A 19,099-nucleotide genomic window follows, 5' to 3' on the forward strand; every position below is an offset into this window, starting at 1 on the left:
TTTCCTCAGTGCTCAAGACCTATGTGGTTAAGAGGTTCTGGGAAAGGTTAGGATTCCAGAATGCTTCAGTCCCAATAGGACCAGAGACTCCAAGGGGCTACAAGTCTAGTCTTTGGCATAGGTAAGAAAAAGTGATTTGAAACTCCATATTCGACTTAGGATCCTGCATCTCACCCCATGAACATCCTGGCTCCTACCTAAGGGCTTTGGCCTGAAAGTGTCCCCTGTGGGTTCTCCCTGCTCAGTCACTAGGACAAACTCCTACTGCATCTGAAAAGGCCCTAGAGTGCCCTGAAGGATCCCAAGATAGAGGCATGGAAGAGCAGGGAAACAGTCCTACACTTCAAGAAAGACAGAAAGGAGCTGGGCACATTTCAGAAAAGGGCCATGAAGCTCGTTCCTGAAAAGTTCAGGTCAGGGGAAAAAATGGGAGGACTAACACAGATCAAGGAGGCTAAAGAGACACAGCATCCAAATACGACGACTAACACTGGCTGGATTCCAGATTTTTAAAAGAAGCTATAAAACGACATTTGAAAAAAAAGATTTATCCCTCCCCACTCCCCCTGTTGTCTGCTCTCTGTGTCCACTTGCTGTGTGTTTAAAAGGACATTTTTGAACTATTAGAGAAATTGGATTATGGACTGAATGTTCAGTGATTTCTCAGGTGTGGGTGGCAGTGGTATCAAGGGGTGTCAGGGACCCCCGTGTTCAAGAGATGCGGGCCCAGAAGCTCAGGGCGGAAGTGTCCCACTGTCCTCAGTCACTGACCCGTCCACACTTACTTGTACCCAGATGGCGATTAAGCCAATATGGCAAAAACATTACCTGTTTTATCTAGATGGTTGGTGTATGGATGTTCAACATTCAGTTCTTCCACCTTCCCTTGTATGTTTTAAAATTTCACAATAAAGAGTTGGAAAAAAATACCTAACTATGAGGCAAGCCTTGAAACTGGCAAAAAACAAAGAAGTGTATATGACAGAAGGCCTGTGTTACAGCAGGTGCGGACCCATATACAGTCTTTTACCCCTAAGGGGACAGACCGAAAAAGTCAAGTGTCAAGGAGGGCTGAAATCCAGTTTTTCAACAGTGGGTAATGTGATCAGAAATGCACACATGCAGGAAATGGGGAGTCTGGACACAGGAAAACAGCTTCCTGAGGCCACCGCCATGGCGTCTGTGTTGAAGCACTGAGTAGGAGGGATGAAGTCCCTGAGACCAAAGCTACTGAGCACTAAACCAGATCAACCCCACCGTGTGCTCTGTGTATGGAAGAGTGGGCAGCCTGCTACGCAGCAGAATTTCTCAAGCCCAAGCCACACATGGAAGACCCATACACACCCCTTGCACACCTGCAGCTCTGCCAGTCTTGAGAATCATGCTTTCATTTGACAGTCTCTGGCCAACACTACCAAGCACACTTTCAGTACTGAAATTGGGGAGCAATGTTTCGGTTACAGGTTGGCTGCTGGATAATCCAGAATATCCTTATGCTTTTTAGGTCAAAAAATTCAAAACAAAAATTGAAAAAAAAAAAAATATATATATATCAGAACCCCATGGATCCCTGTAGACTTCAGTTCAAGTAATAACCTATCTCTTCTCCAATGGACATTAGCTTGGCTGCTAGCAAGTTCAGGCCAAGAACACGGCTACCTTTGACTAAGAAAGGTACTGCTCCTTGGTATACTTAATCTCTAAAACACTCATCTCATTCTTTCTCCTCCACTTTTTTTTCCTTCCTTTTTCCCCTCCACTTTTAACTGAGGAACATGGTGAAGGGTGGGTGCCTGAATCAGCCACACTGACCCTGGAGACTAGAGCACAGTCCGGTGCTCATTCTAGAGGGAGAACAAATTCTCAGAAGGCAGATTGTGGCCTCTACTTTCAAGGGAGCATTAAGGTCCCTGCAAAGCCACTTTATCATCTGGTACTCTGAAGAGTGTCTCAGTTATGTGGTGACTTGGGTGAGACGGTCTGATCCCAGGCCCTGTAAGTACGTTGACACGGTGAAGTCCTGTGTTCACAACATCAGCTAAATGAGAACATGAGCTGAGGAATCACAAGTTGTTTAGCAGTGATCAAAGATGCAGCTGAAGGGGTTTATGCTGACAAAGCAAGTTAGGCAGTGTTTGATTTGGGACATATTTACTTTGGAAAATATGCAACAACAGCCCAGCACCAAAGTTCACATTGAAATTCCACTGGTGGCCTTGGTGTATTTCATCTCTGCAACACCACTTCTCAGAAGCACAGAGGTAAGTTTGGTTTCTAACATTTCTGCTGATTAATCTGGTTTGTGAGGTTTAGAGCTGCGCAACTGCTTCATTTCTTCATCAAACTACAGACTCAAAAGCTTTCTATAAAATTTTAGAAATGCAAAAAAACTTTTAACTTACCTGTTATAAAATTCTATCAGTTACATTATTGGGACAACTGACATTGGAATAGAAACTGTGGAATAGAAGAATATATTGTACATATGTTTTATTTCAATTCAATTAACTGTATTGTGGTACAAGTGAGAATATCTTTTTCTTAAGCAACTTTCCCTGGAGTATTCGTATAAGGGTTAGAGGGACATGACTTATGCAACCTATTCTCAAATGACTCAGAAAAAAAGAAATAATAGTGTGTTTGTGTGTGAACACACACCTCTATAAACATGTATGGAGAGAGAAAGATGAAGCCCATTTCTAATATGTGAAAACCTGGTGAATGTAGTTAAGGAGTATACAGGTGCTATTCACCATACTATCCTTGTAACTTTTCTCCAAGTTTGAAGTTATTTCAAAATAATTTTTTTTTTTAGAAACCTAGGCAGTTCCTTCTATCCCATCATATCTGCTCTGTTTTGACCTGGAGACAAGAAGCCAGGAGGGGCTGAGAGAGTCAGGTGTTATGCTCTGACATACCACCCAAAAGTCTGACGATACTACATGGAGATAACAGGAGAAGGCACCATGTAAAATCCCCATAAAAACAAACCTTTGAATGATTTTCCTTTTAAAGATATTGCTTCTCTTCAAAGGTGGTCATCTAGATTTAAACATAACCTAGGGAAAGTTTTTAAAATGTCACATATAATTTTGTTGTACTAAACAGCAAAACAAAATGGAGATTTCTTTTGGAACCTTAATTTCTATCTATAGAAAATATTAGTGATATTTTCTCCTTTCTCTAACAAGGGAGTAACAGAAGTTATTTTTGGCTTTTCATCATAGGATGTAGGAAAAGAGTATAAGATATAAGATACTTCCAAATATATGATCTGAATACCAGGATAAAAATATGAATGTCCTCACACCCCTGCCTCCCCATCTGGTTTTAGATTCATTTTCCTCAACTCTTATTTATTCATGGTTTATTAATCTTATTTCTATCCAAGAGGGATACTTTTTTTTTCTCTTCAGGTTCTGGGGCTGGGGATTGAACCTGGGATCTTGTATGTGGGAAACCGGCACTCAAGCACTGAGTCACATTGGCTCCCCTGAGTTGGTTTCCTCATCTGTTTGCTTGTTTGTTTGTTTTTAGGCGGCACTGGGAACTAAACCTGGGACCTTCCCATATAGGAAGCAGGTGCTCAACTGCTTGAGCCACACCCACTCCCCCAAGAATACTTATAAGTGCAGCCTAGCAAGGAAACTTGCACCAGGTGGCTTACTTTCTTTTCTAACTTTGAAAAACGTACTGTTATCAACACCCATACCCAATTCTACTTAGGAATGAGGCCTATTTATATTTGGCAGCCAGAAATGTGAGTGATGGTGTCACAAGTGGGGGCTAAGCGTGAGGCATTGCAGTGCTGTACTGAGAGGGAGGGTGGGAAAAGATAAAACATTTTTAAAAATAGAAAGTACATAATTTCTCTCAAAAACAGGTAATCCAAAAACCTCGCAGTGGCGATTAAAATGAAGTTTGAGTTGATTATTTTAATAGCACTGTAAAGGGGAGGGGGATCACGTAGGAAGCGATTGCCAAACCTCAGGCAAGTGATAGGGGCACAGTCCATCACGTGGCCTGTTAGCGCTGGTCCCGGCGCTCCAGCAGGCACAAGGGAATACTCGACACCCAAGGCGTGGGAGTCCAACCAACTTGGTTTGAATCCAGCTACTGACACTCACGAGCAACATCAGGCTGTTTCCTGATGTGTCAGAGGGTGTGAGTTAATGCCGTAGTGATTAAATTTAAGTTACACGGATAAAGCACCTTGCACAGCACTCAGCATCCGACAGAGACTCGGTCAATAGTCACTGCCATTATTAACACCAATAAAAGTGACAACATTTCAAGCAGGGTATCTGTACCATTAGCCCCACTATCAGGCCTAACAACTTCAAATATTTACTTAACAGGAGCCAGCAACCCTTATCTGGCCTAGCCGGGGAGCAGATATTCTGGTCCTCAAATATCTACCTAACAGGAAGGGATCCTATATTTAACAATGCCCAATTCTTTCTGGGGATCAGAAGCCACGCTGAGACTTGTATGCTACCTGCCTGGGTCAGTGTTATAAACGCCAACTGGGGAAACATAGAAGCATCTGCCCAGTGTAAACTGCTTATCTACCCAGAAGCACTTAATAATCTGGTAACGAGAAAAAGCAGAGCAAAGCGTTTGGCAGTCAAAACTGATTTGACAAATCAACTCGAATTCCTCCTTGGAACAAGGCAGGGATTCTAATTTAGGGGGTCAGAGATTCTTCGGGGAAGTGTTTGAAGCCCATACAAATTGTCAAGTACGTGTTATCTTCATGAGGTATTTTTTTTTTAAGATTTATTTTTTATTTATTTCTCTCCCCTTCCCAGCCCCCAGCCCCCTGTTGTATGCTCTCTGTCCATTCACTGTGTGTTCTTCTGTGTCTGCTTGTATTCTTGTCAGCAGCAACTGGAAACTGTGTCTCATTTTGTTGCGTCATCTTGCTGCGTTAGCTCTCCCTGAGTGCGGCGCCATTCCTGGGCAGGCTGTATTTTTTTCACGCTGGGCAGCTCTCCTTATGGGTTGCATTCCATCCGTGTGGGGCTCCCCTATGCGGGGGACACCCCTACATGGCATGGCACTCCTTGAGCGCATCAGCACTGTGTGTGGGCCAGCTCCACACGGGTCAAGGAGGCCTGGGGTTTGAACCTTGGACCTCCCATGTAGTAGGCGGATGCCCTATCTGTTGGGCCAAATTCGCTTCCCAATGAGGTTCTTTTAAAGTCCATAATCCAAAAGGGGTGAGGATGGCCTCTCCTAGGGCCTGTGTCTGGTCAAAGCTAATGGAACCTGCAGTGAGGTCCTGCGACTGGCACTCAGCTGTGCCACCTCTCATTATGTTGTCTGTTCCTCCCCACCCTGACAACTTTAGCTCTGCCAACATGAACCTCCTGCTACAGTCACTTGTGTCTCTCATCATAACATCTGCCTGTGGTGGGGAACAAGGCCTTGTGGATCAGCTTGAAAAAGGAAAGGGGAATTCCAAGTCTGTGGATGCCGGCCAGGGAAAGGTAAGCAATGAAAACCTGAGCATGCCCCTTCTCCCTGCTGACTTCCACAAGGAAAACACCGTTACCAATGACTGGATGGCAGAAGGGGAGGACGATGACTACCTGGATCTGGAGAAGATCCTCGGTGAGGATGACGACTACATCTACATCGTAGACGCGGTCTCACCGACAGACTCGGAAACAAGTTCTGGGAACATCCTCCAGCTTTTCCAAGGCAAGAGCCGAATCCAGCGTCTTAACATCCTCAATGCAAAGTTCGCTTTCAACCTTTATCGGGCGCTAAAGGACAGGGTGGATAATTCTGACAACATCTTCATAGCCCCTGTCGGCATTTCAACTGCAATGGGGATGATTTCCCTAGGCCTCAGAGGAGAAACCCATGAGCAAGTGCACTCAATTCTGCACTTTCAAGACTTTGTTAATGCAAGCAGCAAGTATGAGATTGCAACAATTCATAACCTCTTCCGGAAGCTGACTCACCGCCTCTTCAGGAGGAATTTTGGGTACACGCTGCGGTCAGTCAATGACCTTTACATCCAGAAACAGTTCCCAATCCTGGATGACTTCAAAACTAAAGTGAAAGAGTATTACTTTGCTGAGGCCCAGTCGGCTAACTTCTCAGATCCTGCCTTCATCTCGAAAACGAACCACCACATTCTCAAGCTCACCAAGGGCCTCATAAAAGAAGCACTAGTGAACATAGACCCAGCTACTCAGATGATGATTCTAAATTGCATCTACTTTAAAGGTAAGAGTGAGCTTTATACTTCCTGAAGCGAATTCGTGACATGCTCTTTTAGTATGTGGGTGGGATGAACATCAAAAAGTGTATTCTAGTGTAACTTATCCAGGACAGTGAGACACAAGGTCACCTCCTAGTTAGAGGAGTCAAGGAAGGTTGTGATGAGGTGACACAGAGCCCTGACTCCATGCTCTGAACTTGTTTAGTTTCTACCCTAACCCTGTGAGGCGTCTCTATTATTAGCATCCCCATTTTACAGATGAAGGCACCAGCTCACAGAGAAGTGAACAAACACCTTAAGGACACACAATCTAGTAAGGGACAGGGCCACAACAAGATCCAGCAAGCTGTCTCTAGCTCCTGAACTTTTTTTTTTTTTTTTAAAGATTTATTTATTTATTTATTTAATTTCCCCCCCTCCCCGGTTGTCTGTTCTTGGTGTCTATTGCTGCGTCTTGTTTCTTTGTCCGCTTCTGTTGTCGTCAGCGGCACGGGAAGTGTGGGCGGCGCCATTCCTGGGCAGGCTGCTCTTTCTCTTCACGCTGGGCGGCTTTCCTCATGGGCGCACTCCTTGCGCGTGGGGCTCCCCTACGCGGGGGACACCCCTGCGTGGCACGGCACTCCTTGCGTGCATCAGCACTGCTCATGGCCAGCTCCACACGGGTCAAGGAGGTCCGGGGTTTGAACCGCGGACCTCCCATATGGTAGACGGACGCCCTAACCACTGTGCCAAAGTCCGTTTCCCAAGCTCCTGAACTTTTGACTACTTTGTTAAACTAGATGACATAAAGGCTAAAATCTTTCAGCATTTGGCCAAAATGGATTTGAGGTTTTTCATTTCCTTTTCCAATTATCAATAAGCAGGAATATGGATAAAAACCTATAGAAATGTGTTGGGAAAGTGTCTGGCTTGAGAAACTGACAGTAACATCTAGAGGTCCTTTTCAGGACAGTTGTGCACTAATGGGCAATGGGAGTGGGGAAATAAATGAAGGTTTCTCAAGCAGCTAGTCTGAGCCAGGCACCAGGGCACTTTTTAAGCAGAATGGGGTAGCGCCCATGAATGATCCCTGGAATTGAAGGAACAAATGGTTTGGATTTGCAAAAACCAGAACCTCTCTTTAAAAACGTCCTCACTGGGAAATAGGAACCCTTGTACATTGTTGGTGGGAAGGTTAAATGGTGTGCCTGCTGTGGAAACAGTTTGGTGTTTCTTCAGAAAGTTCAGTATAGAATTAGCATATAATCCAGCAATCCTACTTTTTGGTACATACCCTAAAGACCTAAAAGCAGGGACTTAGACAGACATTTGCACACCAGTGTTCACAGTATTATTCATAATACAGCAGTATTATTCATAATAGCCAAAAGGTGGAAGCAACACAAGTGTCCCGATGAATGGATAAACAAAATGTGATGGAGTATTCCCCAGCCATAAGAAGAAATAAAATGCTGGTTCATGTTCCAACATGTATGAAACCAGAAGACATCATACTGAGTGAAATAAGCCAGACACAAAAGGACAAACAGTGTACGATTTCTCTTTTATGAAATACTTAGAATAAGCAAATTCAGAGAGCCAGGATGCAGAAAAGTGGTTACCCAGGGGCTGTGGGGAGGCAGAATGGGAGTTATTGTTTAATGGGTATGGATTTCTGTTCAGGATTATGAAAATGTCCTGGAATTAGATAGTGGTGAAAGTAATACAACATTGTCAATACAACTAAATAGTCAATATTGTTAATGTCAAAGAATTGTCCACTTAAAATGGTTAAAATGATTCTTATATTATGTATATTTTACCACAGTAAGAACACTGAAAAGAGAGGAGAGAGAGGCTTAAGATATACAAACCTCCCCCCCCAAAAAAAGGAAAAGAATCTCTCCTTCCCTCCACAAGCCTAGGGTCATCAGAACTAGTCATGGTAATATATGACTACACAATGACAGCTTCTCTTTGCCACCAATAACTCTGGTACCATTATGGTCAGTCCCTGAGGCCTTGGGGACCGACAATTTCTGGGCTAGTTAGCTGCAGCTACCATTTTACAGCAGCGGAGGGACGTGGAGGACAGAGGCCCTCTCACTGGCATCTGCTTTGGGAAGTGGGATCGGAGCCTCTCTTAACTGGCAATGCACCTGCACTGTGCCTGAAGCTCTGCAAAGCAGGCCTTCTGTCAAATGGGAACAGGAGGGCTGAAGAAGCCAAGACCACAGGTTTGGCATGGCATGGTGAGATATGAACCAGAGTTTCTAACCCCAAGCTCCAGGCACAATGCTTGCTTCTTGGTGGCTAGAATCAGAGGCTGAGTCTCCAATAGGTTTGTGACACATGCACACTCTAAATAGACAAAACATCCTTTTTATCACCAGTTGTAAGTGCAAGTTTTGGAACTGAGCAAATCTGAGTCTAAACCCTGGCTTTTCCACTTCTTATATGTGTGAGCTTGGGCAAGGCATTTGCCTTTTCTACGACTTGGTTTCTTCATCTTTATCATGGAGATAACACCTGCTCAGATGGGACTGTGGTGAAGGCTATGAGAGAGAATGATGGAATGTTTGACCTAGGCATGGCCTCTGGTGCAAGCTCAATGAACTCAAAGGAGTAAAACTATATTATAATATAAGTACATATAATATTCTACTGATATATACCTTAATTACATGAGCAATTTATCTATGTTTAGGGATGACTTATGAACATACAAGTGGAAGAACAGGCAACTGGAAGACACACCAACTGGTCTGACAGGTGCCCCCCAAGAAACATCCAAGAGCCTCTGCTTTAGCTCTGGCCGGGTGAGGGGCAGGCAGAGGAGAGCAGCAAGCCATGGCTGCTGGCAAGGGGCGGGAGACACGCTTCGGTTATCAATTATTGAACATAACTATTGCCTCACCAGAGGGTAAAAAATGCCAAATACATGTTCTCCTGTTATACTGAAAAGGTCTTTTATTGCTGGGAATCGTAAGGGATCAATTGCTATAAACACCCAATCTTTCATGAATGTTTATCAAAGAAGAATTGAGTCTAGAAGTGTAATTTTAATCTTGAGCTCCAAAATTTATTAGTAATTTGATTTGAATTCCAAATGTTATAATCAGCTTTTAATCCGTAATAAAAATAATAGGTTGGGCCTCAGAAGGAAGCCAGAGGAAATAATCTCATAAAACAGGGTAGAGCAGTGATTTGCACCTGGAGAAATTTGTGGTTGTCACAACTTGGGGGCTGGGGCACAGTGCTACCAGCATCTGGCGGGTAGAGGCCTGGGATGCTAATAAACATCCTACACTCAGAGGTCAGCTCCCACAAGAGTGACCCATCTAAGTCCCAATGTCAACTGCACTGTTGTTGAGAAACAGCTAGTGGCAGAGTCAGGGGAAAGAAGCTATAGGCAGGCGACTTGGAGCCTCCGAGTATTTAAACCTCCTCCTAAGGAGCCACCTGCTCATCTCCTCCCAACTGCTCTACCCACTAGCTAGAAACTTTGAACAAGTGACTTCACTTCTTGGTCCCAGTTTTAGCCCCTGTAAAGTGGGGATGACAATAAAAAGCACCTGCCTCATCTCACTGGCAGGAGAAAATGAAATAATTCAGGAAAGTTGCTTAGAGAACCTAACACATCACCAGATGGCCGTCGCTGGTCACCTGCCTTTGTTATTTACTACCACCTTAAATGCAGTTTTCTGAGCTAAAATAGATATTTACTTGTTCCTGGATACACAGTACTGCTTCCAAATCTAAAGAAAAGATCTTGGTGGCATCTATTGCCCTATTCTGTTGGCCACTATAATCCACAACAGAGGAGAGATAAGCTCAAGACTCCTCGATTTACAGGCCCAGACAAGTTAAGTGTCTTGCCAGGGTCAAGCAACTAGTTAGTGTCAGAATCTCACCCAGAACTCATTCCTGTCTATTTAACCTCTCTGCCATTACCATATCTTCCATGAGGAAGCTGGCATTCTAACCTTCTTAGAATCCTTTAAATTCATGATTCTCAGAGTGTAGGCCCTGGTCCATTGGCATCAGCATCACTTGGGAGCTTGTTAGAAACGTACATTCGTGGCCCTACCTCAGATCTTCAGGATCAGACTCAGGAGCAGGCCTGAATTCCCTCAAGGGAATTCTAATGCTGTTCAAGAGTGCGAACCAATGGTCTAAAATACTATTTGTTCCTGTCAAATCCATAGGATCCTGGGTGAATAAATTCCCAGCGGAGAGGACACACAACCAAAACTTCCGGTTGAATGAGCGAGAGGTAGTCAAGGTTTCCATGATGCAGACCAAGGGGAAGTTCCTTGCAGCAACTGACCAGGAGCTGGACTGTGACGTCCTCCAGCTGGAGTACGTGGGAGGCATCAGCATGCTGATTGTGGTCCCACACAAGTTGTCCGGCATGAAGACCCTCGAAACACAGCTGACGCCCCAGGTGGTGGAGAGATGGCAAAAAAGCATGACAAACAGGTATACTGTGTGTTAGTTCTTTCGAGGTCCTGGGGGTTGGGAGTGTCCAGGAATACTGGGACTTTGCTAATTTCAAGAAAAAGGGAGAAGTAAGCAAAAATACCCAGGAACTGTCAACAATACTGGGCCAATCTCTGTTAATTTAGCCCAAATGTCTTTATTTGTTGAGAGATGATCAGAGAGTGTTTATGCAAAACACACCTGTTCTCTACGAAGACATTTTCAAAAATTGGGGACAAATGACTTAGAGCCAGTTTGGAAATAATCTGGGCCACATAAACTTGCTTTGTGGCTTCTGAGCCCCAGATTTGTCACCTGTAAGGTGGGGGTGGTCCCATTACTTTCCAGGATTGCTATAACAGTAAAAGTTTCTCACAGTGCCTGGAACCAAATTGCTGTTCAACAGAGATTAACTCTCTCTTGCCCCTACAGGAGAAATCCCAATGTTCTCTTCACCCATGAAAGACAGGTCATTCATAATTTTCCTCTAGTTAAAACTATATGTTTTAGAAAATATCCTAAGATTATTATTGGATCATGTCAGAGAGAATGGAGAAGTCAAGTCTTTTTCCTGTTTCACTGGATCCTGGTTAAAACCATAATAAGAAATGAATCTGATTTGGGTCTCCTTACATGATAAGAACACAAAAGAAATGCAGCAAACTGAATGGAGATTCTGAGAGGAAGCCTTGCCCCGGCGGCCCATTAGTTGCAAAGCTCTGTTGATCCTTCCTTTAAAATGTCCCTTCTGGGAAACGGACTTGGCCAGTGGTTAGGGCGTCCGTCTACCACGTGGGAGGTCCGCGGTTCAAACCCTGGGCCTCCCTGACCAGTGTGGAGCTGGCCCATGTGCAGTGCTGATGCACGCAAGGAGTGCCCTGCCACACAGGGGTGTCCCCGCTTAGGGGAGCCCCACGCGCAAGGAGTGCACCAGTAAGGAGAGCCGCCCAGCGTGAAAGAAAGTGCAGCCTGCCCAGGAATGGCACCGCCCACACTTCCCGTGCCGCAACAGAAGCGGACAAAGAAACAAGACGCAGCAAATAGACACAGAGAACAGACAACTGGGGGAGGGGGGGGAATTAAATAAATAAATCTTTAAAAAATAAAATAAAATTAATGTTTGAAAAAAATATAAAAAATAAAAAATAAAATGTCCCTTCTGTGATGACCAGATGAGTGTTCCTGAGACACCGCTGTTGTGGCTTTCTGAAGCCTCTTAGCCTGGCACACAGACACCAGCCCTACTGGGCCTGGGCGGTTTCTCCCACCTGCTCTCCTCTTGAGTTACAGCCAGAGCTGCTGCTGCCTTCCAAATCTTGGGCGCTGGTCAAAGCCATGGGAAGATCCCTCCCCCACAGGGCCAGCCCCTCTTAGAAGACTCTATTAGCTGAGAGCTGTTCTAGTCATTATGGTCTTTTGTTTGTTTTGAGGTATTGGGGTCAGGGATTGAACCCAGGACTCATACATGGAAAGCAGGCACTCAACCACTGAGCTACATCTACTCCCCTAGTCACTCAAATCTTAGCATACTGTTTTTGCGGTTCACCGCTTCACATGTGAAAGCAGCTTCTTGAGAATGGCAACTACAACTCACATCTCTTTATCACTCTCTAAAGTGCTAAGTCAATCAATCAATGGCCTCATGGACCATTCAGTCAATTAAGGACTAGACTGAGAGAGCTGAGGCCAAGACTGAGACTGTTTTGCATTGTTTGATAGACAAATGGTTCTTATTTTAAGAACACTGATCAGATATTCAGTTTCTTACTTAAAAAAATAAGAGATGCCTGACAACAGCGAACCAAACGAGAGAATGATTTTAGATACGTTCTCATACCATGAACTCTATATAATCCAGTAAAAGTTCTGCCGCTGGCCTTGAAGGTAGGAACTGAATCACGCAGTGTCAAGGAAATGACCACACAACTATAAACATGTTCAATTTTAAATAACTAGAATTACAATGGGATGGTCTTTCCAAAACCCTCAAGTGGCAGTAGAGAACACACTGAGTTTTAGTAAGTGCTGTGAAAATTCTGTGGTAAATGCAACCCAGAGGGGCACAGGTTAACATTTAAAAGGAAAAACATGATTTTTTTTGTAACTTGAAAAGCTACATTTGACAATAAAACTGGGCCCTCTTTCTTATCTATTCAGAACAAGAGAGGTGTTTCTGCCTAAATTTAAGCTGGAGAAGAATTACAACCTGGTGGAGGCTCTTAAATCAATGGGGATTACAGCGTTATTTGACGGAAATGGTGACATGTCGGCCATCTTGCCCCAGAAAGTCACCATCAACTTGGTAATCTCTCCCTCATCTACTGTCACCCCCCACCCCAGGTCTGCCCCCCTCCAGGTTTGCCCTTCCCAGGTCTGCTTCCAGCCCATGCCTGCCCCAAGCCAGTGGGGTAAGTCTTGCTCTCACTGAGTCTGGCTGTGGGTGCAGGCTCCGGTCCATGGGGATCAAGAAGGGGGCACTGTATTTGCTTGGGAAGGCCAAGGCCACATGCTCAATGGGCAGAGCAGGCATGGGGAATGGCCTTGGAGCAAGCCCTGTGCCAGGGACCACAGAGTGGGAGGAGGCACATGTGCCACTGAATTGTGACAGCACTGCTAAATGCATTCAGTGAAACAGTAGTGCTCGCTCGCTTTGCTTATGCCATCAGATACAGGCATCCTGCCCCAAGAATGCAGTAGACAGTGCCCCCCTCATGGAAGCCCACCCCAGGGAGTGGGCACAAGATGGGGGGTAGTGGTGGATGTGCTGTCTTGCCTCTACAGGCCTCTTTCTGTGGGTGTAGCCAAGAGTGAATATGATGCTAGAGTTTGAGGGTAAGCGTTCTTTACAAGACATGACCTCTTGGCACAATTATGGTACTTGACAAGTGAGGAAAGGTATTTTTGAGGATAATTTTGACCAGCTGTTGTCTCTGCATGCTCCTTGAATGAAATGAGACTATCCTTCCAGTGTGTCAGCCTACAGAGTGATAACTTCCCCTTCCATTTTAAAACAGTTCAAACACCAAGGCACCATCACAGTGAATGAAGAGGGCACTCAGGCTGCGGCTGTGACCACAGTGGGCTTCATGCCGCTTTCCAGCCAAGTCCGATTCGTCGTTGACCGCCCTTTCCTGTTTCTTGTATATGAACATCGCACCAGCTGTCTGCTCTTCATGGGGAGAGTTGCCAACCCCCTCAAGTCTTAAGGAAGGAGGCCTGAGCACTCTGTAATTCTGTTTCCATTATAACAAGAAGAGATATTTTGGCATCATGACTTTTGGGATTTATGCTACCAATATGAAACTGAGACCAAAATGATAGAAGAAATCTGTTAATGCTTGAGAAGCATGTTGGAATCAATTCTCCCTGGTAAACAAAAGCGTAAGTTCACAGAAGTTCACTTGACTTAGGCATGTTAAGTGTGACCTAGAGAACAAGGTAAAGATAGTCTCACCATTACCTGCCTCCTCAGAGCAAACTGTCCCTCTGAACCCCACCCTTGCACACCTGGTTCTTGCACTCAAAGCCTTTTTCAAACCCAGCTCCTCTAAACACAGAATGCAGAAAATGATTTACATGACAGTTTCTCAGACCTCCCAAGGATGGTAAACAACTGGCACCATTCCCAATGTGCAGGAGAGAAGTGATCTCATGACATACACAGATTTTAATTCTTTCAAGGTCACCTACTGCCTCCCGTTCCCTCACTGCCACCAGAGAACAGTTTGTCTACATGGCCATGTTTCTCACCCTAGAGATAAATAAATAAAGCTACTTTGTGTATCTGCAATGATTCTCTCTCTCTTAAAAGCTCAAGTAACTAACAAAAGCCAAACGTGAAACAGTTGAAATCCACAGGAATAATAAAGGCAAAAATGAGCTGACTACCATGCCTATTTTCAGGATCAGGACATACTGTGTTTTGCGAAGTCCTGGGTGCAGTGCTGTTGTGGACAGGGTTTCAGAATCCTCCTGAGAAAGCACGTAAGGCCAGACCAAGCTGGAACTATGTAAGCGGGCCGGATCTCTGCATGCCACACTCTGTACGTGAGCAGCCTTTGCCCAGAGCATAAACTGAGGTGGTCAGCCTTCGGATGTAGTGAGACCCTTACACATGGTACTGTCATCTGGTTTAGCTGAGGGAGGCGATGTCTGAGGAAGACGTTTCTGATCAGCAGTAATGGGGACTGCAAGCACAGGACAAGTGTGCCAAACCTAATTGCCATGGCCCTGCAGCAAAGTCTTCATTTCCCGCAGTGCCAGGGTTCCAGGGCAGGTTGGCCCAACCCAGTGTTATGGCTCCCAACCCCGAGTGCTTCTGACCTGAACAATACCAACAACTAGTAGCAGCAGCAGCAAGGCAGTGAGCCAAGCGCCCACTGATGCTACAGCAGGTATTGTGAGGTGAGCCCTTGGAATGTCTTACCAAGTCCTCACAGGGCCCTGTGAGGGAGGTGCTGCTGTCACCCTTTTCTCCCAGCTAACAGAAGAGTTGAAGCTCTCAGAGGAAGGGTTTTGCTGCAGGCCCCAGTTTAAGCTTGTGAAGTGCCCTGGATTCTAGCGCGGGCCAGTGGAACGTGGAGACCACCCTCTGAGTCTCTTCCCTTCTCCATTCCTACACCAGGACCTCTGTCCCGGGTCTCTGCTGAAAACTGATCAGCCCGAGGTTGAGGATGGCTATTCTCCATCACACCCTCCTGACATCTTGGTGAAACCTGATTCTGTTGACGACTCTCGAGTGGTCTCTCTAATTCATTCCAAGAACATTCTTCTTTCCCAGGGCTTTATCCTGCCCTGTATTTCTAAATGCACATTCTCTTCTGGTTGCTCATTTGGTTCCTCCTCCTTCCATTCCTAACTACGTCTTCTCCAACCCTTCTGTCTTTGGCTCTTGCAAAGGCCTCATCTCAGGTGTCACTTCGTGTTCTTCCCTAGCCAGCCTGGTCCTGTCAAATGCACTCCAATCTGCAGGCTTCTGTTCATTCATATCCAGGCAGAAGGCTCTGGATCCTTCACAAAGGTGAAGGACAAAGATCCTGTTAATCTAAGCACAAAGGTGCCTCAGGGGCCATGTGATCCAGCCTCCAGGTTCCCAAGGTCACTCTGATAAAAGAACAGCAGCAGGAGTACCAAAACCCAGGCCTCCAGTCCAGAATCCACTAGTAGTTCCGTAGTTCCTTCAAACAAAGTAATTCAAGACACTTTATCATCAAAAGACCCAAAACAGAGTATATATTTTTTTTTTTGGGGGGGTGGGGAGGGGCAGAAAGGAAAACAACACATTAAAAAAAAAGTTTGAAAATGAGTCTCCAAAAAGGTCAAAGGGGTAACCATAAAGCAAATGTAAGAAACCATGAGCTCTGTGTTCTTTGTTGAGCAATGAAATCAAATATTTGTTTCCTCCCCCACAATATAACCATTAACTTTTGTTAAAAATACAGTAATTCTTCCCTTCAAGTAAGAGGTCACAGCAGTGAGAAGACACAAGTCCTGAAGTCAGTCCTTCTGACCTCTCACAGGTAACAGACTAGCCCCAGCTATGCCCATGGTGGCCCTGAGCTGGCTCTTTGCAGGGTCCTCTCCATCATCCCAGGAAACCTGCTGGCCGAGTATCACCTCCACTGCAAAGGACAGGCACCAGGGATGGAGAGGCCGAGGCACTCACATGGGTCATACACAGAGCCCCGAGACTCAAAGCCCAGCCTGGGCAGCTACACGTGCTTTCAACCACACCAGTGGATGTGCCCCCCAAAGTGGAAAGTGCCCCCTGGAGAATTCCTCCATGCATTTAATAAACTCTAAATGATAACCACTAGACATGTTTGAAAACTCTCAAACATCACACAACTCGTGGCTTGAGAATTACCCCAAACATTCCCCTCTTAATCCTAAAGCCTTCCCTCCTGTGGAGCCTGCCACCACCCAGATCCCCTGCAGCCCTGGAGTCTAGGGCCCTCACCATTCCCTCTGGGCCCAACAAAAGTTCCACATATACTGGCACTTCTAAAGCACAACTATACACTAGTCAATATTAATTATGAAGTGAAAATAAATGTTTTTTAAAATTAGCCACTGGGGAGGTCAATGAAAAATACCATTGTAGAGAGAGCCCTGGTACTCCTCAAGTCATCACAGGGTTCTGGGTGTACACCTGATCGCAGGTACAAAGGTAGTGAGGTCCCCAGGGGACTCACAAAAACCACGAGGCAGCAGTTCCACACCTTCGCACGGCAGGCCCAGCCACCTCAAGGACACTCACACACCTTCCAACCCGTTCATGCAGACAGACGGAAGAGGGAGAACAAGCAAACTGTACCCTCCTCTTGCTCGGCCACCTCACTGGGAGAAGTTAAAGGATAGAGGAAAGTGTCCTAGAAATAGGATGTTCTATACATGCAATATGTGATGTTTGATTATTAACCATAAATAATTAACCAGCGGTAACTCTCTTCCATTCATCTTAGCCAGATGAAAGTGGACTCCCTAAAGATCCCAAATTTAAATTAATAATGAACACTCAAATGGTTTAAGTATAAAATCTGTTTTGCCGAGACTGGAAGAGGCCTTTCTGTGTAAGCGATGTCACCTGCCTGCCTGGGTCTGGGCCCAAGTCTCCCCAGCAGCTCTGCCACGGGGTCAGTCTTACGGAGCCCTTCCACAGTCACCCTCTGGTGTCCCATGAGAAGGGACACACCTGTAAATGCTGAGGCCTGAAGTCCTGGGGGTGGGGAGGAATTGGAAAACTGAAGTGACTGAGCTAAGTAGAAGACAGTGAGCAACAGATGAAAACAAATGCTACAACACAGGGGCCCTGGGCTTAGGAGCAAAGAGTAAACAACTTCTATAAAGGTCACTTGAGAAGACATGGAAGCAGGCTGGCAACTGGACACGATGGAAGGTGGCTCTCTAACTCTGTGGCCAGAGGCAGAGCCTGGCCCACAAGCAATGCTGCACCACAGTGGATGGGGCTGATGCCCAAGTCAGACTGGCCATGCCCTGCCAACAATGCCCCCAAAGGAGATGGAGAGCTGCAGCAAGAGAGCTAGCGGGCAGAGGAGGGTGGGAGCAGGGCACCGGCGCCAGCATTCATCAGAGCCTGGGGCCTAACAACTGGAGGATGAAAGCAAGAGGCAGACAGTAACCTGGCACCACATGAGAAGGGACCAGAACATGTTCCCTGGCCAGTCACTGAGGAGGTTTAGGGAGGGTGGAGACACGGGGAGTGGTGCAGCATGGCCACAGCAGCCACACACCTACAGGGTTGTCACAAAAGAGCTGGTGGGGGCTGACAAACAGCCACTTCTACACAATCACTGGGGTATCAAAACAGCATTTTCCTATGGAATTTGCTGGGTGTCAGTGGGCAACAGTCACACTTGAGCACAGCATCTGGAGCTTTAAGTCACTTGTCAGTGAATACTCACCACTGCTATCACAGGAATGAGTACTCCCAAGTTTCCCGCGCTGCTCGAAGCCTAGAAAAGACAGAATCGACGTCAGTGAGGAGCATGTGTTTCTTTTATTAAAAAAAACAAAAAACAATTAAGTATTATGTGGAGTTAGAATAATCTTAATCCAAAAGAAAGGAGGATATATATAGAAATACACATATAAAGGCATTCATCCAGTTGAATTTTTATAGTAAAAAAATGGAAACAAATGTCCAAAAGTAGAATGATTACAAGTCATCATGACATTTCTGCACAAATATCACAAAGCTGTTAAAAAGACATATTTCTGAAAAAGTTACCTCAGAAAGTGCCTGCAGAAAATGTTAAATAAAAAAAAAATTAGGGTTTAAATGAGTATGCTATATGATCCCAATTACATGAAATACATATGCATAAAAATATCTAGGGGGAAATTTTTGAAACAATGTTACATCTGGGTAGAGATTGTGGATGGTTTTTACTTTACTTTTTATAGGTTTCTGTATCTTTTCTACAATAAACATACTTTCTTTGCAAGTTGGTAGATGTGATGGTTAGGCTATTGTGTCAACTTGGCCAAGTAATTGTGCCCAGGTGTTTGGTCAAGCAAGCTCTGGGCTAACAGTAATACAAGGGCATTTATGGACTTTCGTCACCATTGACTTTACTGCAGTGGTAAATCATAGATAGCTGGTTATAATTACATCAATCAGGGAGATTGCCATGAGCAATGAGTGACCCTTAACCCAATCAGTTGAATCCTTTAAAAGGGGAAGTGATTCCAGCATTGAGAATTTCCCAGCTCGTCTTTGGACAGTCAACATTTCCCAGAACTCGTCAAGAATCTTCACCGGACTTTCACTGGAGCTCCTGGTTGCAACCTGCCTGCAGAACCTGGACTTGTGCATCCCCACGGCTGTGTGAGAGACTCTGATAAATCTCTCACTATCGACAGATATCACTTGTTGATTTT

General features: G+C 45.2%; 2 protein-coding genes across 4 annotated transcripts in view; one reads left to right on the plus strand and one right to left on the minus strand.

Moving 5' to 3' along the window:
* The window catches only part of PI4KA (phosphatidylinositol 4-kinase alpha), a 147,499-nt gene that overhangs the window by 49,127 nt on the left and 79,273 nt on the right, over positions 1–19,099 (minus strand). For all 3 annotated transcript variants that reach the window (XM_058281759.1, XM_071209918.1, XM_071209919.1), the window contains one exon: positions 18,121–18,171. In XM_058281759.1, coding sequence (XP_058137742.1) covers positions 18,121–18,171 — 51 coding nt within the window. The remainder of the gene's footprint in view (positions 1–18,120; positions 18,172–19,099) is intronic.
* SERPIND1 (serpin family D member 1) lies at positions 2,193–13,970 on the plus strand. Its single transcript, XM_071209920.1, has 5 exons — positions 2,193–2,261; positions 5,354–6,240; positions 10,423–10,696; positions 12,854–12,998; positions 13,711–13,970. The coding sequence occupies exons 2-5, from the start codon at positions 5,364–5,366 to the stop codon at positions 13,900–13,902; spliced, it is 1,488 nt and encodes a 495-aa protein (XP_071066021.1). The 5' UTR covers positions 2,193–2,261; positions 5,354–5,363; the 3' UTR covers positions 13,903–13,970.

The sequence above is a fragment of the Dasypus novemcinctus genome, chromosome 19 (genome assembly GCF_030445035.2).
Source record: "Dasypus novemcinctus isolate mDasNov1 chromosome 19, mDasNov1.1.hap2, whole genome shotgun sequence".
NCBI lineage: Eukaryota > Metazoa > Chordata > Mammalia > Cingulata > Dasypodidae > Dasypus > Dasypus novemcinctus.

What these genes read in the sequence shown, in the direction of transcription:
- SERPIND1 (XM_071209920.1), top strand. Translation starts at nt 5,364, where the DNA reads ATGAACCTCCTGCTACAGTCACTTGTGTCTCTCATCATAACATCTGCC. An exon ending in AAATTGCATCTACTTTAAAG is followed by an intron (nt 6,241 to 10,422) that starts GTAAGAGTGAGC and finishes TCAAATCCATAG; the next exon opens with GATCCTGGGTGAATAAATTC. An exon ending in AGAAAGTCACCATCAACTTG is followed by an intron (nt 12,999 to 13,710) that starts GTAATCTCTCCC and finishes ATTTTAAAACAG; the next exon opens with TTCAAACACCAAGGCACCAT.